This window comes from Mauremys mutica, chromosome 5 (genome assembly GCF_020497125.1).
Source record: "Mauremys mutica isolate MM-2020 ecotype Southern chromosome 5, ASM2049712v1, whole genome shotgun sequence".
Classification (NCBI taxonomy): Eukaryota; Metazoa; Chordata; order Testudines; family Geoemydidae; genus Mauremys; species Mauremys mutica.
The window spans coordinates 83,337,588-83,352,525 of record NC_059076.1 but is presented as its reverse complement, the minus strand read 5'-3'; the positions used below and the strand labels follow the sequence as shown (position 1 = coordinate 83,352,525).

The following is a 14,938-nucleotide window of genomic DNA, read 5'->3' as shown; positions in this document are numbered from 1 at the left end:
TCTATAAATAAGTGATGTGAGCCTCTTGTGAGAAAAGTTGATATGTTTCTAAAGATTTACTAACAATTGTGAAGGGAATGTGTGGTTTTTCACTTTGATGTATAGTAAGTTTGAGGTGAACGTTTTTGTGCTACCTCATACATCGCATGTGTGGCAACCTGGAGTAGAGAGAGTATGACAAACCATTAATCTCTGTGAATCAGTGATAAATCTAGTGCTTTAAAATTAATAGGATTTTATTAATGGATTACCAGAGTAATCATTTGGAAATACCAAAGCGACAAGAGTAGACATTTCTTTAGAATGAGCAATAACAGGTTTTTCACTAAATCAGTTGTAATTCCAACTAAAGTAGCATAAAGATAGGCTTGTAACAGGCAACTTACAAATAGACATGTCTCAATTCTTAGCAGTGGCTTCCATAAATTATTGCACCATTATGAGTATTGAATAAAATATTTCTAATACTAGTACGTGGAGATTTAAAAACAGCTTAGTTATAACAAGTCATACAGAAGGTGGTGAGCATAATGAAATTCTCAAAAGGTAAATCCATACTTTAGATACAAACTTTTGGCAGGCCCACTTATAGGTAAGAGAGCCTGCCTGCCCTTTGTAAAGTATAGTACGGACTGTAGGCAAAATCCTAAACATTTGGACATATGGGAAGAAACATGTTTTAACCACACTTCATCCCTCTAAGTGAATTGTACCTGAATCATTGTCCATGAAGTCTTTTGAGTGTGTTAACACTGTCTACTTCGCATCTTTTTAAATTTTGAATTTAGTGCTCCTGAGAAGTACCAGCTTGATAGCCTGTGTCTAGCTTTAGAACATTGCACAACACAGGTACCACTAGGGTAAACTGATCTACTTGGGTCTTCCCTGGTGCTTCTTTCCTGTCTAGCAGCAGCAGCTACTTCTAGGGGTGAAAGGATAGTTCAGTTTCTGTAGCTATTCAGTCCTTGGCCTCTGCAAAGAGAGGATGGCTTTTGTGCCATATGTACCACTGCAGTACCAATGTACCACCATTGACTAAGCTAGAATTTAAAGCAAAAAATTGAAGGTTGTATCCTCTTAGAACCATGCCAGAATCCTGTCTTTATATGAAAGTGCATAGTAAACTTGCCATTAGCTGTGTTTTTGTACATTGGGTTTATATGTTAATGACATTTACATGGTTTATCAGTTTCTTTTGGCAGTGTAAACAGGACTTCTGACAAACTTTTGGCTAAATCAACTATATCTTAATTAATCTAAACAGCTGACCTTAGCTGATAGCTAGTTGTATGCCTTGTTACCACAACCTTCTTGTTTTCTTAAAACCTCTATGAGCAGCTCATCAGGTATTTCTTCCAGGTCACAGTTCTGCTTGGTCAGATTGTTGTCTGCAGCTTCTGCAAGTTCAGCATCTTCAATAGCTTCCAGAAAATAGGCATCATCAGTCACATTGTCCCATTCTGTGTTTGAACAGAGCTTGTCAGGAGACTCCTTATTTTCTTGATGTATCCTTAATGATGTCCTTTCTGAGAAGTCTGTAAAGTTAGGTGATTTTTCTTTTTCTTCTATGTTCCCCCACTCATCCATAAAAAGTACATATTCTTCCTTTAAAAAACAAATATTACTTATTCAACATGTAAGTGTTCATTAGAGGTGACATTTTCAAAAGTGCTCAGCCTTAGCCCAACTCTGCTCCCATGATGAAGCCAACAATAAGATCTCCCCTCAGAAATAATGAACACTGTGTAGGTCAGCTGGCAAGGCAAGTTTCTTGTGTTTTTGGATTGTGTGCATTTACCAAACAGCAAAACCCTAATCTTTTGAAAGTCAGTTTAATAGGACCAACATTTAGTTCTTAAAAGCAGTGCCTTGTAACTGGCAAGCTTTTGAAAATCATGCTGCAAGAGCATTACTGAGTTTGCTCTCTAGCTGCATCTGTAGGGAGATAACACATTTACATGCACACACAGTACGAGTATGGCCCTGGGAATGTCACATGAGCCATAGCTGTGTGCTGACTGGGCCGTAAGTGGCCCAAGGGCTGAGAACCACTGCTTTAAGTAGTGATGATTTGCTTACTAAGAATTTTTTGCTAAATAGGTGTAAATTTACCAATAATCAGTTCTGCTTCAGGTAGGACTTCATAAACTTACAGTATATACAGAGCAATAAACCATGAAAAATTTGGTTAAGAGGTAATGCCAGCTATTGAAAAGCTGTTTTCTATAGAGCTCAGGGTAGGGGTTGCATGGCCAATAGTCTTATCTACAAAGGTTGACTATTTACATTAAACATTTTTTATTGCTTTACTACACTACACAAGCATTTTTCTAAATGAAGATTGAAGTTAATCTTCAAAGTCAGTGACATTTAATTGCCATTTAAAAAACGTGAATCAGTTGTTTCAGAATACTAAACCACTAATGCTAAGACAATAGGATTTACAATTGACTATGTATTAACTATGCTACCATCATAGTGTGTGCTGCAAACACCAGTTGAAGTTTGACTTGTATTTGCCTAAGCATCAGAAAAATGGAAAACTGAATGTATTCTTTGAATCCTCCATGAAGTTTAAAGGTGACACGCATATATTGGTCAGTTAGATACAGCTAGAGAGATTAAAAGATCTTGTGCTAGACCACACAGAAGAGATTTGCCTTAGTCTAAGTGAGATATTGGTAACCTTGCCTAAAGCCAGTCTATATTACCACTTCCCTTGGTGGTAGGAGTACTAGTAGGAAAATTCTGAAATATATAGTCACTACACTTGATGAGTCCCATTGCCATTCATGGAACTACTCACAAGTGAGTAAAGATTGCACTATCAATCAGTCCCTTAGTGTAGGCAAGACTTTTAAAGGGCTACCAGAGAGGACAGTTTGGAACACACTTGAGTTACCATTAAGCCTTTTTTTTTTTTTGTATGGGGAAGGGGAAAAAGGAACAAAAACTCATACCTCTTTGAAAAGAAAAGGGAGGCATATCTCAGGGGGTAATGGAATACCTAGAACAAATACAACGTGTTTATATTTTGTTTAAAGTTATTGTTTCTGAAATGGTTAAGTGTAATTTTATTGAAAACATACTTACTTTCTGATTTGAAGTTTTTAGCTCTGCACACAGGGTCATAACATTTTTGATAGTAAACTTCTTTTTTTAGATCTACCAGAATCCTTAAAATACAGAAGCATGTGTTGGCTATCACTTAAGAACAGCATTAGCTACATTATACACATAGGGCAAGGATTTCACCTAGAGAACGAAGACATGTCCAAAATAGTCTTTGTACATGTACTATGGCCCATTTGCAACTTAAATTACATATAATATGCAATGTAAAAAAAGAAATACTGTAAATTTTACAGTATGATTGTGTTTCTTAAATGTACAGGGTTTTGGTATGTTTTAAAGCCACGGTTTGGAAAGTGAGGTACAATTATCTTCAGGCTACATTAATTCTGAACAAAGATAGATTACCTTAAAAGATAGTTATGAGTTAAACTCACTGCAGATGGGAGGGTTTTAACTAAAGCACTCGTACAAACTCTGGTACTTACTGCAAATCCAGATTATGCAATTGTGTTATGGGACAAATCTTACCACATAATTTGATACTATACCATTTTAGCTGTGGTTGAATAGAATGTTTTTAACAGCAAGAGATGCACAATAATTTAAGTCATTCTTTTGAAAAATATTTACATTTAGAAATAGGATCCAACTGGAAACTGTTTGTTTTGTTTTTTAAAGCATGCATTTGGTTATTCTCACAGTCAAGAGGAGACTGGCTGTTAATTTCTAGTCAAAATAAATGACAACTTACATTTAGAATTTGTAACCTAAAAAATTGTTAGCCTCTCACATTAATATTTAGTTTACTAAGTAAGATTAACTAAACATTTTGAGTGAAATGCTGACCCCAGAGGTCAGTACCTCCCATTATCCTTTGCCATTGGAACTAACTCCCTAAACAGGTATAAATGTATGTTCAGTTAAAGAGTAAACTGAACAAATTCTTTCCATTTCCAGCGAATAGCACCCAGTAAGGGTTGGGACCCTGTTGTACTAGGTGCTGTAAAAACACACTCCCTTCCCTGAACAGTTTTCTGTTCAAGCATTTCTGGATATTATAGTTGCATAATGGAAAAATTCCTTATTAAAAGGTTAATTTGAAGCCTTTCAAAGTATAAGTGCCTATTAAATAAAACTTTTGTAGAGAATGCTACATACTTAAAGAACATACATTATATTGTTACTTTTGTGGGCTCTTCCAATATTTTTACACCAGCGATATCTGGATATGTCATAAACAAGGAGTTCTTCCAAGGAAAAATAATTCCATCGTCGTATCCCTGGAAAATTAAGTACCCTTTTTAAAAATAATTTATAACAGCTTGAGTGTATGTCTGTGTCTCTTTAAAAAAAAAAGGTGGTAGTCTGTACCTCCATGATTATCCTCTTTATTAACTAAAGAAAGGACAAAACAATCAATTTCTGGATAGGGTGAATATTGATATCCTTCTATGGGATCTGTTTAAAAACACAAAAACACAAGTTACTGTTACAGATTATACAAACAAAATAAAAATAAGTGTACTTGAATCTCACTAACCATGAAGGGCCTACTTCTAGTCCCATTACCATCAATAAAGCAGGACTGGGGCTAGTGTCTGACTGGTATACATCTTGGAAAGCATTTTTCATTATAGAAGAAGTTGCCCTTGCTCAGGAAGTCTGGAGCCAGATCCCTACTTTTGGGAATGGCAGGTTACAATTAACAATTAGCACATGCTCCTATACTTTAGAGATTGGTCAATGCTTACTAGTCCTGTGACCAAGAAAACACTGCACCGTGGACTAGATTCTGACTTTTATTGAATACTCGTTTCCACTACAAACAGCCCTATTGATTTCAATGGGGCTTTGGTGGAGTATGGTATTATGCAAGATGAATTAGGCTAGCAGACTCTGATCCTTTATTAATTTCAAGCTTTACTCTACATCCTGAATATAAAACACCCAAGTTGTTGCTCATGTAACTTATGCTAGAAGGGTCTGTAGACCAGGAAAGGAAACACACTCATGCACTAGTAAATTGTTACTCCTGCAGGCTCCCTAGTTAGGCAGTCTCCCTAGAAAATGAAGGGCATATTCCCCTGCAGGACTCAGCTAAAGGATATTGCCTAAATAAGCTGCAGCAGAAAGTTTCCACTGATGGATAAGAACAACAGCCCAACAAGGATGCAATTTATCAGATGTACAATTTGAGATATAGTCCATAATTAGATCGGGTGCACTGTAATACATATAGCAAATTCATGACAAACACTTAAGATAAATGTTTCTATTCAGTAAAATCACATTCAAAAGATGGTTATGAAATACCTGAAGTGCTACTGGCAACTCTCCTGTCTGTTTGTTTAGGCATTTTTTCCTTCCCTGCTGGGTTGTCACAAGTTAGGGCTCTTTCAATTTCTGAGAACCTGATGGAGAGAGACAGTGGGGAGAAATAAGTTATAATTCTCAGATTTCTGGACATACCATACTTCCTTTTCACATTCACATGGCCCCTTTATTTCTTGTTCAGACATAAAGGATTCATTTTGACTTAGAAGATTCCTCTGATATAGTCCAGCAGAGGGCAAAGTTTCCTCCTTCCTCAGCAGAGGCAGGAAGATCTACCCTCACCAAACCCAGGATCCTCTGCACTACTTCTAGCCCTATTTGCTATATATGTAGTCCTTGAAAAGTATTGGATGGCTTTTAGTAGTCTTGCACTTTACCCTTTTAAAATTAGAATCATCATTTGTAAAGAAGTATGTTTTTTCTTTGCGGTGTTTCTGGCATGAAGACAAACCATCATATAGGGCCAAATTCTACAACAGATCATTTCTTGTCCTTACTCAGGAATGACTCCACTGAAGTCTGGTTTGTTTGTTTTTTAATTATACTATAGGATATAGGCCTCAATTCAGCAAGGTATTTAGGCACATGCTTAGAATCATAGAACTGGAAGGGACCTCGAGACGTCATCTAGTCCAGTCCCCTGCACTCAAGGCAGGACTAAGTATTATCTAGACCATCCCTAACAGGTGCTTAACTATCTGTCGAATGGAGGCCCATGACAACCAAAGAGTTACAGGAATTTTGAATGTAATATGCATCTTTAAAAATATAGGGGAAAATTACAATCAAAAGTCCATAATAAATGTAGCTCAACTGTGAGGTGCTGAGCACTGAAGTCATTAGCAATTTTGGTTGCTTCACATCTCCCAAAAAACACCGAGTACGTTGCAGGATTAGGTCCTTAGAGTTTAGCCTCTTTTGATAATAGATTGTGTTGCATATATTTGTGCAGCACTAAAGAAAACTGTTGCTCACTAAAGTTTACACACAAAATAATGCTTTTCACTTTCTTGTGTGTTTAGAATAAGTGTCTAGATTGGAGTTATTCTCTCTCAAATGGTTTGGTGGGGGCAGTTTTGGATTTTGGTCCATTTCAGAGTCCTACCTAATTTACAATGATAGAAATGTAGCACTTCTCAGCTGAATAACCTTGAACAAGTCAAATTCTTCATCTCAAACAAAAATTTAAAAAAACCAAAATACTACCTCCCTCCCCATACACACACAGAAAGAATGCAGTTCAGAAACCATCACAAATGGCACAAGTTCTCTGAACTTATTGCACATTTGAAGTTAGGTGCAGCAGATGGGATGTCTGACAAATCTTTGCTTCAAGGAATAACCATCAGAAAATGTTACCTGCTGACCCCAATAGCTGAACTTTCTTAGAATAGAATGCATCAGTCTCAGTGGAATGTCAGCCCCTCACCCCAAACAGTAGCGGTTGCTACTGAAGTCTACATTTTAAAGTACTTTAAATACCACTGTAATTAAATTGTTACCTAACATTACAGACCAAAGAGGAAAGGAAATATTGCTCCTCAATAGAAATATTCTTTTGGGGTTTAGGAACAAACTTATTATCTTCAGCTATTTTCAAAGTCGCATGCTTTCCTGCTTTTGATGACTTATACAGCCGGAAATTTCTATTCTTTGTATAAACTCCTACAGGGAGAGAGAGAAAGGTTTCATAATGTATTTACAATTGGCTAGGTTCTCTCATATGTACTGTTTATACACTATATTTGGGTGTCTGAGGGACAAAAGCATTTAAAGGAGTAAACACAAACGGTTATATTTATCCCAGTTCATTTCTCACAGTAGGAGTTATATAGCAGGGTAAAATGAATCATGCAGCCATATATTTATCCATAATATTCAAGTATAAGGACAATCACTCTAAACTGCTGTACAGGCATTTTAAGTAAATACTACAGTTATTTGGTACTATTTCAAAATCTCTGCAGATCATTCTCCAGTCTAATTGTTCTTTTTCCTAGCATGAAAGACCATGTAACTCTTTTACATTGTAAACGTGGTTTGGCAATTTATCAGTTTCCTGTTCTCTGCGTGTCAGTGTGACTATATCATAGTCGCACTTCAACAACAAGAGTGGTAGTTAGAAAAATGCAATTCACATCACAATCTCAAAACAAATATGGGTTGGCAAGTATGAGCAATTCTGCTTGAGACTTTGTGTGTGTGTGTGCGCGGGGGGGAGGGGGGGCGGACTGTTTAACTCTGAAGCTGAATTTAGTTCTCATGAAAGTTTAAGGACTAAAAGCATAGAGATGACCGATATATTCCACCCCAATTTTGTCTTGCAATATCTTGCTCCAATTTGTTCTTGGTCTCTGTCTACCAATCATTTTGTAATTTAGGGTGGTAAGCCCACCATGTTCTAGTTCACTGTGAACTAAAAACAAAAACGGAAGTAAAAAAACCACATGTTAAAAGCTTATTGCCACATAGCTGCACCCTCCCACCTTATTTTTTATTCACTAGTCTCTGCAGGAGTTACTGTTATTAACATAGTTACAGTCACAGTGCACTTTGTTACTCTCATTTTGGGGAACCAAGGTAACAGTGCAAGCGAACTCTTGGAAGTTAGGTACTTGCTATTCACGGAAGAAAACTGCTGAGAGTAGTTACAAAATAACGTTTCTGTGGCAAATACAAAAATAGATGTGTCCAGAACACTGTATTATTGTGTCACTGTACTCACTTGAGCCACCTACTAAGTAAAACAAAAACAAAAAACAAACAAAAAAACACCACAACACCCAGATTATTACCAATAAGCCAGTCTTCCAAAACTTCACAGGGAAAGATAACATAGTAAAACAATTCAGAAGCCAAAATGAAAACTGTGGAAAAAGGTCATTGTAGACCTGTCCGTGCTTTCCAATTAATTTGAAGTTGTATTTTTTAAGAGAAAAAATTCTGCTCAATATACAGGAATTGCACACAGATCTTCACTTTTTTGGGGGTAGGGCAATTTACAAGCTACATGTATGTCATTGACTGTGAATATATTTGAACAAGGCATTTCTTGTTGGTCATTATTTGATTTTATTCACATGAATTTTCTAGACCATTCAAAATGCAGCAGCTTGTTTGCTTACTAAAATAATGGATTCTGCAGTTTCTATTCACTAGGTTCTAAGGGATTAGGCCTTAACTTTAAATTATCTCTAGATGATGTTCAGAATCATACATTCTTTATACTTATACACACCATTAAAAAGGAGTACCCACCCCTTGCTTTAGGCAGTCTGTAAAAAAATCTTAAATACACAACTATCAAACAGCCTGCCCCTCTAGCCCCCATCTTCGTGATCAAGCCACTTCCCATTGAACTGAACCAATGACCCTGTGCAACTATTGTCCCCCTTATCATCAAGGAGTGAGAGTTCCTAAAGATAAACTGAAGTCTCCAAGGGACAGAGTTTTTATTTACTGTGGAACAACATTATGAAACTCAAGTAATATTAAAAGTTCCACAAGCATGTCAATATTTAAGGTCAAATTTAAAATACACCTTTTAAGATCATTTGTTTGATTTTTATTGAAGTGCGTCCTGCATTTTGTTGTATGTTTAGTACTTTATATTACTGTACATTAAGCAGGAAACAGAACACTGTGCAAATAGTGCTGTGATCAAAGCATAAACCATCTCTGGTTATTTAACCTTTCTTGCATTCAAGTACACAACCTTAACAGGAATACAATACACACAATATGGAGCTAAATTCTCACTTAAGATGTGCATGCAAATGCCTCCTTCCCGCAGGCCCCATTTTCTGTGCATGCATCAGATGGCAGAATTTGGCTCAGAATTCTGTCAGTAACTAACTTTTATATTTACCCAGATCGACGACAAGTTGCTTGCCTCCCTCCTTATCATCCACAACTAGAAAGGAAAGATCGGAATTTTCCTTCTGTTGCAGTTTTCCATTTTCCAGCGTTTTGTGCATATTAGATTGCCATTTCCCAGAAGCCTCCTTCGCTGCACCAAGGTTTACAACAGTACCATCTATTTCAACTGTTGCTTTGGAAGACTGGGAAGCAACACTGTCCGCCCCTTCTTCTAGAATCAGAGCATCAGCTTTATTTTCAGTTAAAACAAGAGCAGGTTGCAAAACTGTTTTAACAAAATTACCTTAAAATAATAAGAAGAAAAGAAATGGATCAGGGTCTGTTTTAGTCACAAGTTAAAAATGCATTTAATATGTTTTGTGCAAAGACTTTCAAATGAAAAACCAGGATAGAGTTTCTCTCTCTTTTCCCTAAGTCTGGTGCACAACCAATGCTTTAAACTGCTAAATGGGAGGCCCAAGTTTTGGCATTAACTTTAGTTGAAACTAAAGTTTGTGCTGCTGTTTAAGACACTTCACTATGTTAAAACAGGTATATAAGAACTGTCCATATTTTGGTTGTATCATTCTCTCACACCCTTCACCATCTTAACGGCTGTGAGCTCCTCAGGGAAGGAGACGTGTTTCTATATATTTGTACAGCACCAAGCACAAGTGGGCCCTGGTCCTACTTGAGCCTCTTGGTACTACCTCAAAACAAACAAAATAATAATGAAAACTGAACATGCTGTGAATGGCAAATGTGTAATAATGTCACTACAGAGTCTCTAACCAAAGTTTCACTTTGAGGAAAAAATCTTGGATACCTGTTCAAAGTCCTAGTAAACAAGCCTTGTGCAGGGTTTCAAAGGAGAACCATACTCTTCTCTACTAACCTGATAGCAGGACACAGGACGCCCATGCTATTGCCCAAAGATTGTTACTATTAGTGATAAGAGTCACCGTCTGGTACTTCATCCATGATTAGAGCACATATGGTGCTGCTTTTAGTAATGAATGACTTTACCAATCATCAGCATGAGCCAGAATTTTGGATTTGACATCTGACTATGGACTTGGATCTCTCATTAGACTGCCAGATTCCCAGTGAGTAAAAGTGTTGCTCCACTCTCTTAGACAACTGGAGTTTCATTGTGCGAACACTTATACGCATCACTTACAGTAATGTCAATGGGACTACTCACATGCATAAGTGCAGGACTGGACAACAGGTCAGTACTGTGGCATATGAGGGAGCATCAGCCACTTCAGCTTGGAGCCTGAACAACAGGTGTTTTATTTGCATGAATGAGTGCAAGTCCACTGATATCAATGGAGTTGAACTTGCTTAAACCAGCTGTGAATTTAATCCCTTTGCTTTAACTCCTTCTTAGAGGTTGGTAGAAGAGTAATGTACTTAATATGTTAGGATATTACTTATTTTGCAGAATTTCTGACACAGAAAAATTCTAATAAAATCCTCATTAATTTTATTAGGATAAGATTGCAGTTTCATTTTCAAGTTTGTCCCAGAGAACACACAGGTTGTGATTATTTATACTGTAAACATAATGGATTAAATAATCTATTAGTCATTAACTACTATTCCACAATAAAGACTTGATTTAAAAAAGAGAGAGAAAATTGCTTATAGCTTTAATATCACTGGACAGTTTATCTGAACTGTTGACCTTCCTCTCCTCTTCATATACAAAAATTCCTGATTGCTATTTAGATGCTTGGATATCACTGTATCAAGCAAACTGAATTCATAGACATTTTCTATGTAAGAATCTGTAGATAATTAGGCATTTTCATTTAAAAATTGAATTATTCAAACTATAAAGCTGCTAATCTTCAAGAGACAATCAACCAGTTTTGACATGTAGATTATGAGATTAACATATTAACTAAATATGAGTTTCATATTTAAAGAGTAACATTGTTTACAAAACTGACACTTTGTACCATAAGCAAATTTAGTTCTTCTTCGAGTGATTGCTCCTATGCATTCCATGTAGGTGTGCGCGCCGCGCGTGCACGGCTCTCCGGAACATTTTTACCCTAGCAACTCCGGCGGGCCGGCTGGCGCCCCCTGGAGTGGCGCCGTCATGGCGCCCCTTATACACCTCAGCCGGCCCGTCCGCTCCTCAGTTCCTTCTTCCCGCCCGTGACGGCCAGTTGGAACAGTGGAGTGCTCCCTTACCTCCACAACCCTAGTGTTTCTCCATAGTTCTAGTGTAGATAGTTTTAGTAGTTAGTCTTGTTGTAGTTATATATATATTTAGTGTTAATAGTGTTAATAGTTACGGAATTAGAGGGTTTGCCCCTCTTCTTCCGCCCCGGTGCGGGCTTATGCCCGGAGCACCGGGTTTCAAGCCCTGTGCGGCTTGCCAGCGGCCTATGCCGGTTAGCGACCCGCACGACTCTTGCCTCCGCTGCCTCGGAGAGTCGCATCGGCCAGATAAGTGCTCTATCTGCATAGCCTTTAAACCTCGTACGAGGAAAGAGAGAGACTCTAGGCTGAAGCACTTACTGATGGAGTCTGCGCTCCAACCTCCGGCGCCAGCTCCAGCGGCACCGAAAACCGCCTCGACAAGCAGCGCTCCGACTGCACCGAGCCGCTCCGGCACCGAGCCGGCACCAAAGACCCGGCACCGCTCCCTCTCCCCGGGGAGGAAGCACAAGGCGCCGAAGACGGCTGCCGCAAAACAGCAGCGAAAGCCGTCAGCCCAGCCGCCTCCGACGAAAACGGTGCAGGCTGAGGCAGTGCACGCTAAGTGCACCGCACCGTTGACTCCGGCGCCGCCTGGCCCGTCGAGTCCGGTTCCGCCCAGCTCCCCGGTGCCCACCGAGGAGGAGCTGAGGATCCCGTCGACGCCGGAGGCGTTCGCGACGGCAAGAGAGCTGATCGAGGCGACGGCCCCGTCATATCAGCCGCCGGCACCACTGGTGCGGACATTCAAGTCCCTCGGCAAGCCAGCGATGGTGCGCCCCTCATCTCCGGGCGACCGTGGCGACCGTGGCTCCAGAATCCGGTCTCGATCCCGGTCTATCTCCCGGCGAAGGTCACCGAGGCACCGCTCCCCATCCCGCCGTAAATCGCCATCGCGACGCCGCTCAGCGTCCCGGCACCGGTCGCAGTCCCGGCACCGCTCTCCATCGCGGGGCCGGTCGTACTCCCGGCGGCGCTCCAGGTCCCGGTCACGAAGTCACCGGCACCGCAGCAGGTCCGCGTCCAGGCACCGCGGACATCGGGACTCGCGCAGCCGTTCGAGGCGCCGCAGATCCCGCTCGAGGTCCGGTTCCCGGCACCGCCGGTCGAGCTCCCGACGTCGCCGGTCGAGCTCCCGCCGCCACCGCTCCCCTTCTTGGCACCGGGGATCCAGCTCCCGACGCCGTAGATCTGGCTCCCGGCACCGGAGATCCGGCTCCCGGCACCGTGCGCAGCACAGGTCCCGCTCGCCACTGGACCCCCGAGACGCCCGGCACCGACCCTCGGCACCGGAGGATCGTCTCACGCCGGCGCTGGACGCCCGCCCAGGCATCGCCACGGCTCCACCCTGGCCCTCCAGGGAACCCTCTGTAGCCTCACCCCAAGGCAGTGCGGTGGATTTCAGAGCCGGTTCCGTTCCCCCGGATCATGGACCCCAGTATTGGGGACATTGGGTGCCCTGGGCGCAATATGAACAGGGGCCTCCCCTGCCACCCAGGCAGCCGGGCTCGGCACCATCGGTACCGGTGGCCACCGTTAGTCGAGCCCCCCCGTCCCCACCGACGCAAGCCGCCGCCCACGACCCTTCTTTGGGCCAGGACTCGCTGCAGCCAGATCACCAGGTGGGCGAGCACCAACAGGAGGAGGTGCTCCCGGGCCACTCCTCGTCGTCCTCTCCAGATGAGGCGGTAGCGGGGGCCTCGCCATCGGGACCCCCGCCCATTGACCTCAGGGCACACCAGGACCTTCTCCGAAGGGTGGCAAAGGCCATTAACTTGCCCATAGAGGAGGTGCAAGAAGTCGAGGACCCGATTACGGACGTTGTGGGAGATGACGCCCCTGTCAGAGTGGCGCTCCCGTTCATTCGCACCATTCAGAAGAACAGTGCCACTATCTGGCAGTCGCCCTCCTCCGTTGCCCCCACGGCGCGAGGCGTCGAAAGGAAGTATTCCGTCCCGCCCCAGGGCTACGAATACTTGTACGTCCACCCCACCCCGGACTCGCTGGTGGTCCAATCGGTCAATGACCGCGAACGACACGGTCAACCTGCCGCTGCGCCGAAGGCGAAGGACGCCCGGCGCATGGACTTATTAGGGCGTAAAATCTATTCGGCGGGAGGCCTCCAACTCCGTATCGCCAACCAGATGGCCCTCTTATCCAGATACACTTTTAATATCTTGGGGTGCCTTGCGAAGTTCACGGAGCTAACCCCTCAGGAATCCCGCCCTGAATTCTCAGCGCTGCTGGAGGAGGGCAAGTTAGCCTCCAGAACACTGATCAAAGCGGCCGTAGACGCAGCAGACTCAGGGGCTCGAACGGTAGCATCCGGGTGACGATGCGCCGCATTGCGTGGCTACAATCTTCCACCCTCCCACCTGAGGTCCAGTACACCCTCCAGGACCTCCCGTTTGACACGAAGGGGCTGTTTTCTGAGAAAACGGATGCCAGAATCCAGTCCCTAAAGGATGGGAGGGTTGCGATACGAACTCTGGGTATGCACACGCCGGCCACGCAGAGGCGTTCGTTCCGCCAACAGCCCTACCGTCCCTTCAACCAGGCCAGGTCTCGGCCGTTTAACAACCGCCGAACGGCCCCCTTCCGCCGTAGACCGTCAGGGGGGCGGCGCAACCAGGCGCAGAACTCGTCCAAGGCTCCGCAAGGCCAAAAGCCGGCCTTTTGACGGGACGCCCGAGGACGGCCCATCACTCTCCCCCCAGGATCCACCCCTTTTGTTTTCCAATCGCCTTGCCCGCTTCCTTCCGGCGTGGTCTGCTATAACATCGGACAGCTGGGTCCTCAGCACCATCCAGCACGGCTACCGCCTACAGTTTCTTTTGCCCCCCCCCTCCCACCCACCTTCCCCGTCCCTCTTCAGGGACCTCTCTCACGAGCAAGTCCTCATACAGGAGGTGCAGGCTCTGTTGAGCGTGGGTGCTATCGAGGAGGTGCCTCCCTGCAGGCGGGGCAGGGGATTCTACTCCAGATATTTCCTCATCCCCAAGGCGAAAGGAGGTCTTCGTCCCATCTTGGACCTCCGGGAGCTGAACAGATACCTCTGCAAGCTCAAGTTTCGGATGGTAACCTTGGGGTCCATTATCCCTTCCTTGGATCCGGGAGACTGGTTTGCCGCCCTCGACATGAAAGACGCTTACTTTCATGTGGCGATTTACCCCCCCCACAGACGCTTCCTGCGCTTCATGGTCAACGCGACCCACTACCAGTTTGCGGTGTTACCCTTTGGCCTCTCCACTGCCCCGAGGGTGTTCACCAAGTGCATGGCGGTCGTGGCCGCAACTCTCCGTCGTCGCAGAATCCACGTATACCCCTATCTCGACGACTGGCTGATCCGTGGGCGATCTCAAGAACTGGTGACAGCCCAGGTGTCAGAGATACTGCACCTGTTCCGGTCTCTCGGCCTCCTCGTCAATGCCGAGAAGTCCCAATTACTGCCGACACA

General features: G+C 43.1%; 1 protein-coding gene across 4 annotated transcripts in view; it reads right to left on the bottom strand.

The window, feature by feature from the left end:
• Positions 1-218: 218 nt before the first annotated feature.
• The window catches only part of PRIMPOL (primase and DNA directed polymerase), a 37,156-nt gene continuing 22,436 nt past the window's right edge, over positions 219-14,938 (bottom strand). For 3 of the 4 annotated variants that reach the window (XM_045018025.1, XM_045018028.1, XM_045018026.1), the window contains 8 exons: positions 9,278-9,571; positions 6,912-7,074; positions 5,389-5,486; positions 4,447-4,533; positions 4,247-4,355; positions 3,094-3,176; positions 2,961-3,007; positions 219-1,605 (listed from right to left, as the gene is read on the bottom strand). In XM_045018025.1, coding sequence (XP_044873960.1) covers positions 1,282-1,605; positions 2,961-3,007; positions 3,094-3,176; positions 4,247-4,355; positions 4,447-4,533; positions 5,389-5,486; positions 6,912-7,074; positions 9,278-9,571 — 1,205 coding nt within the window. In that variant the 3' untranslated portion in view covers positions 219-1,281. The remainder of the gene's footprint in view (positions 1,606-2,960; positions 3,008-3,093; positions 3,177-4,246; positions 4,356-4,446; positions 4,534-5,388; positions 5,487-6,911; positions 7,075-9,277; positions 9,572-14,938) is intronic. The other variant, XM_045018027.1, reaches the window with a different exon arrangement.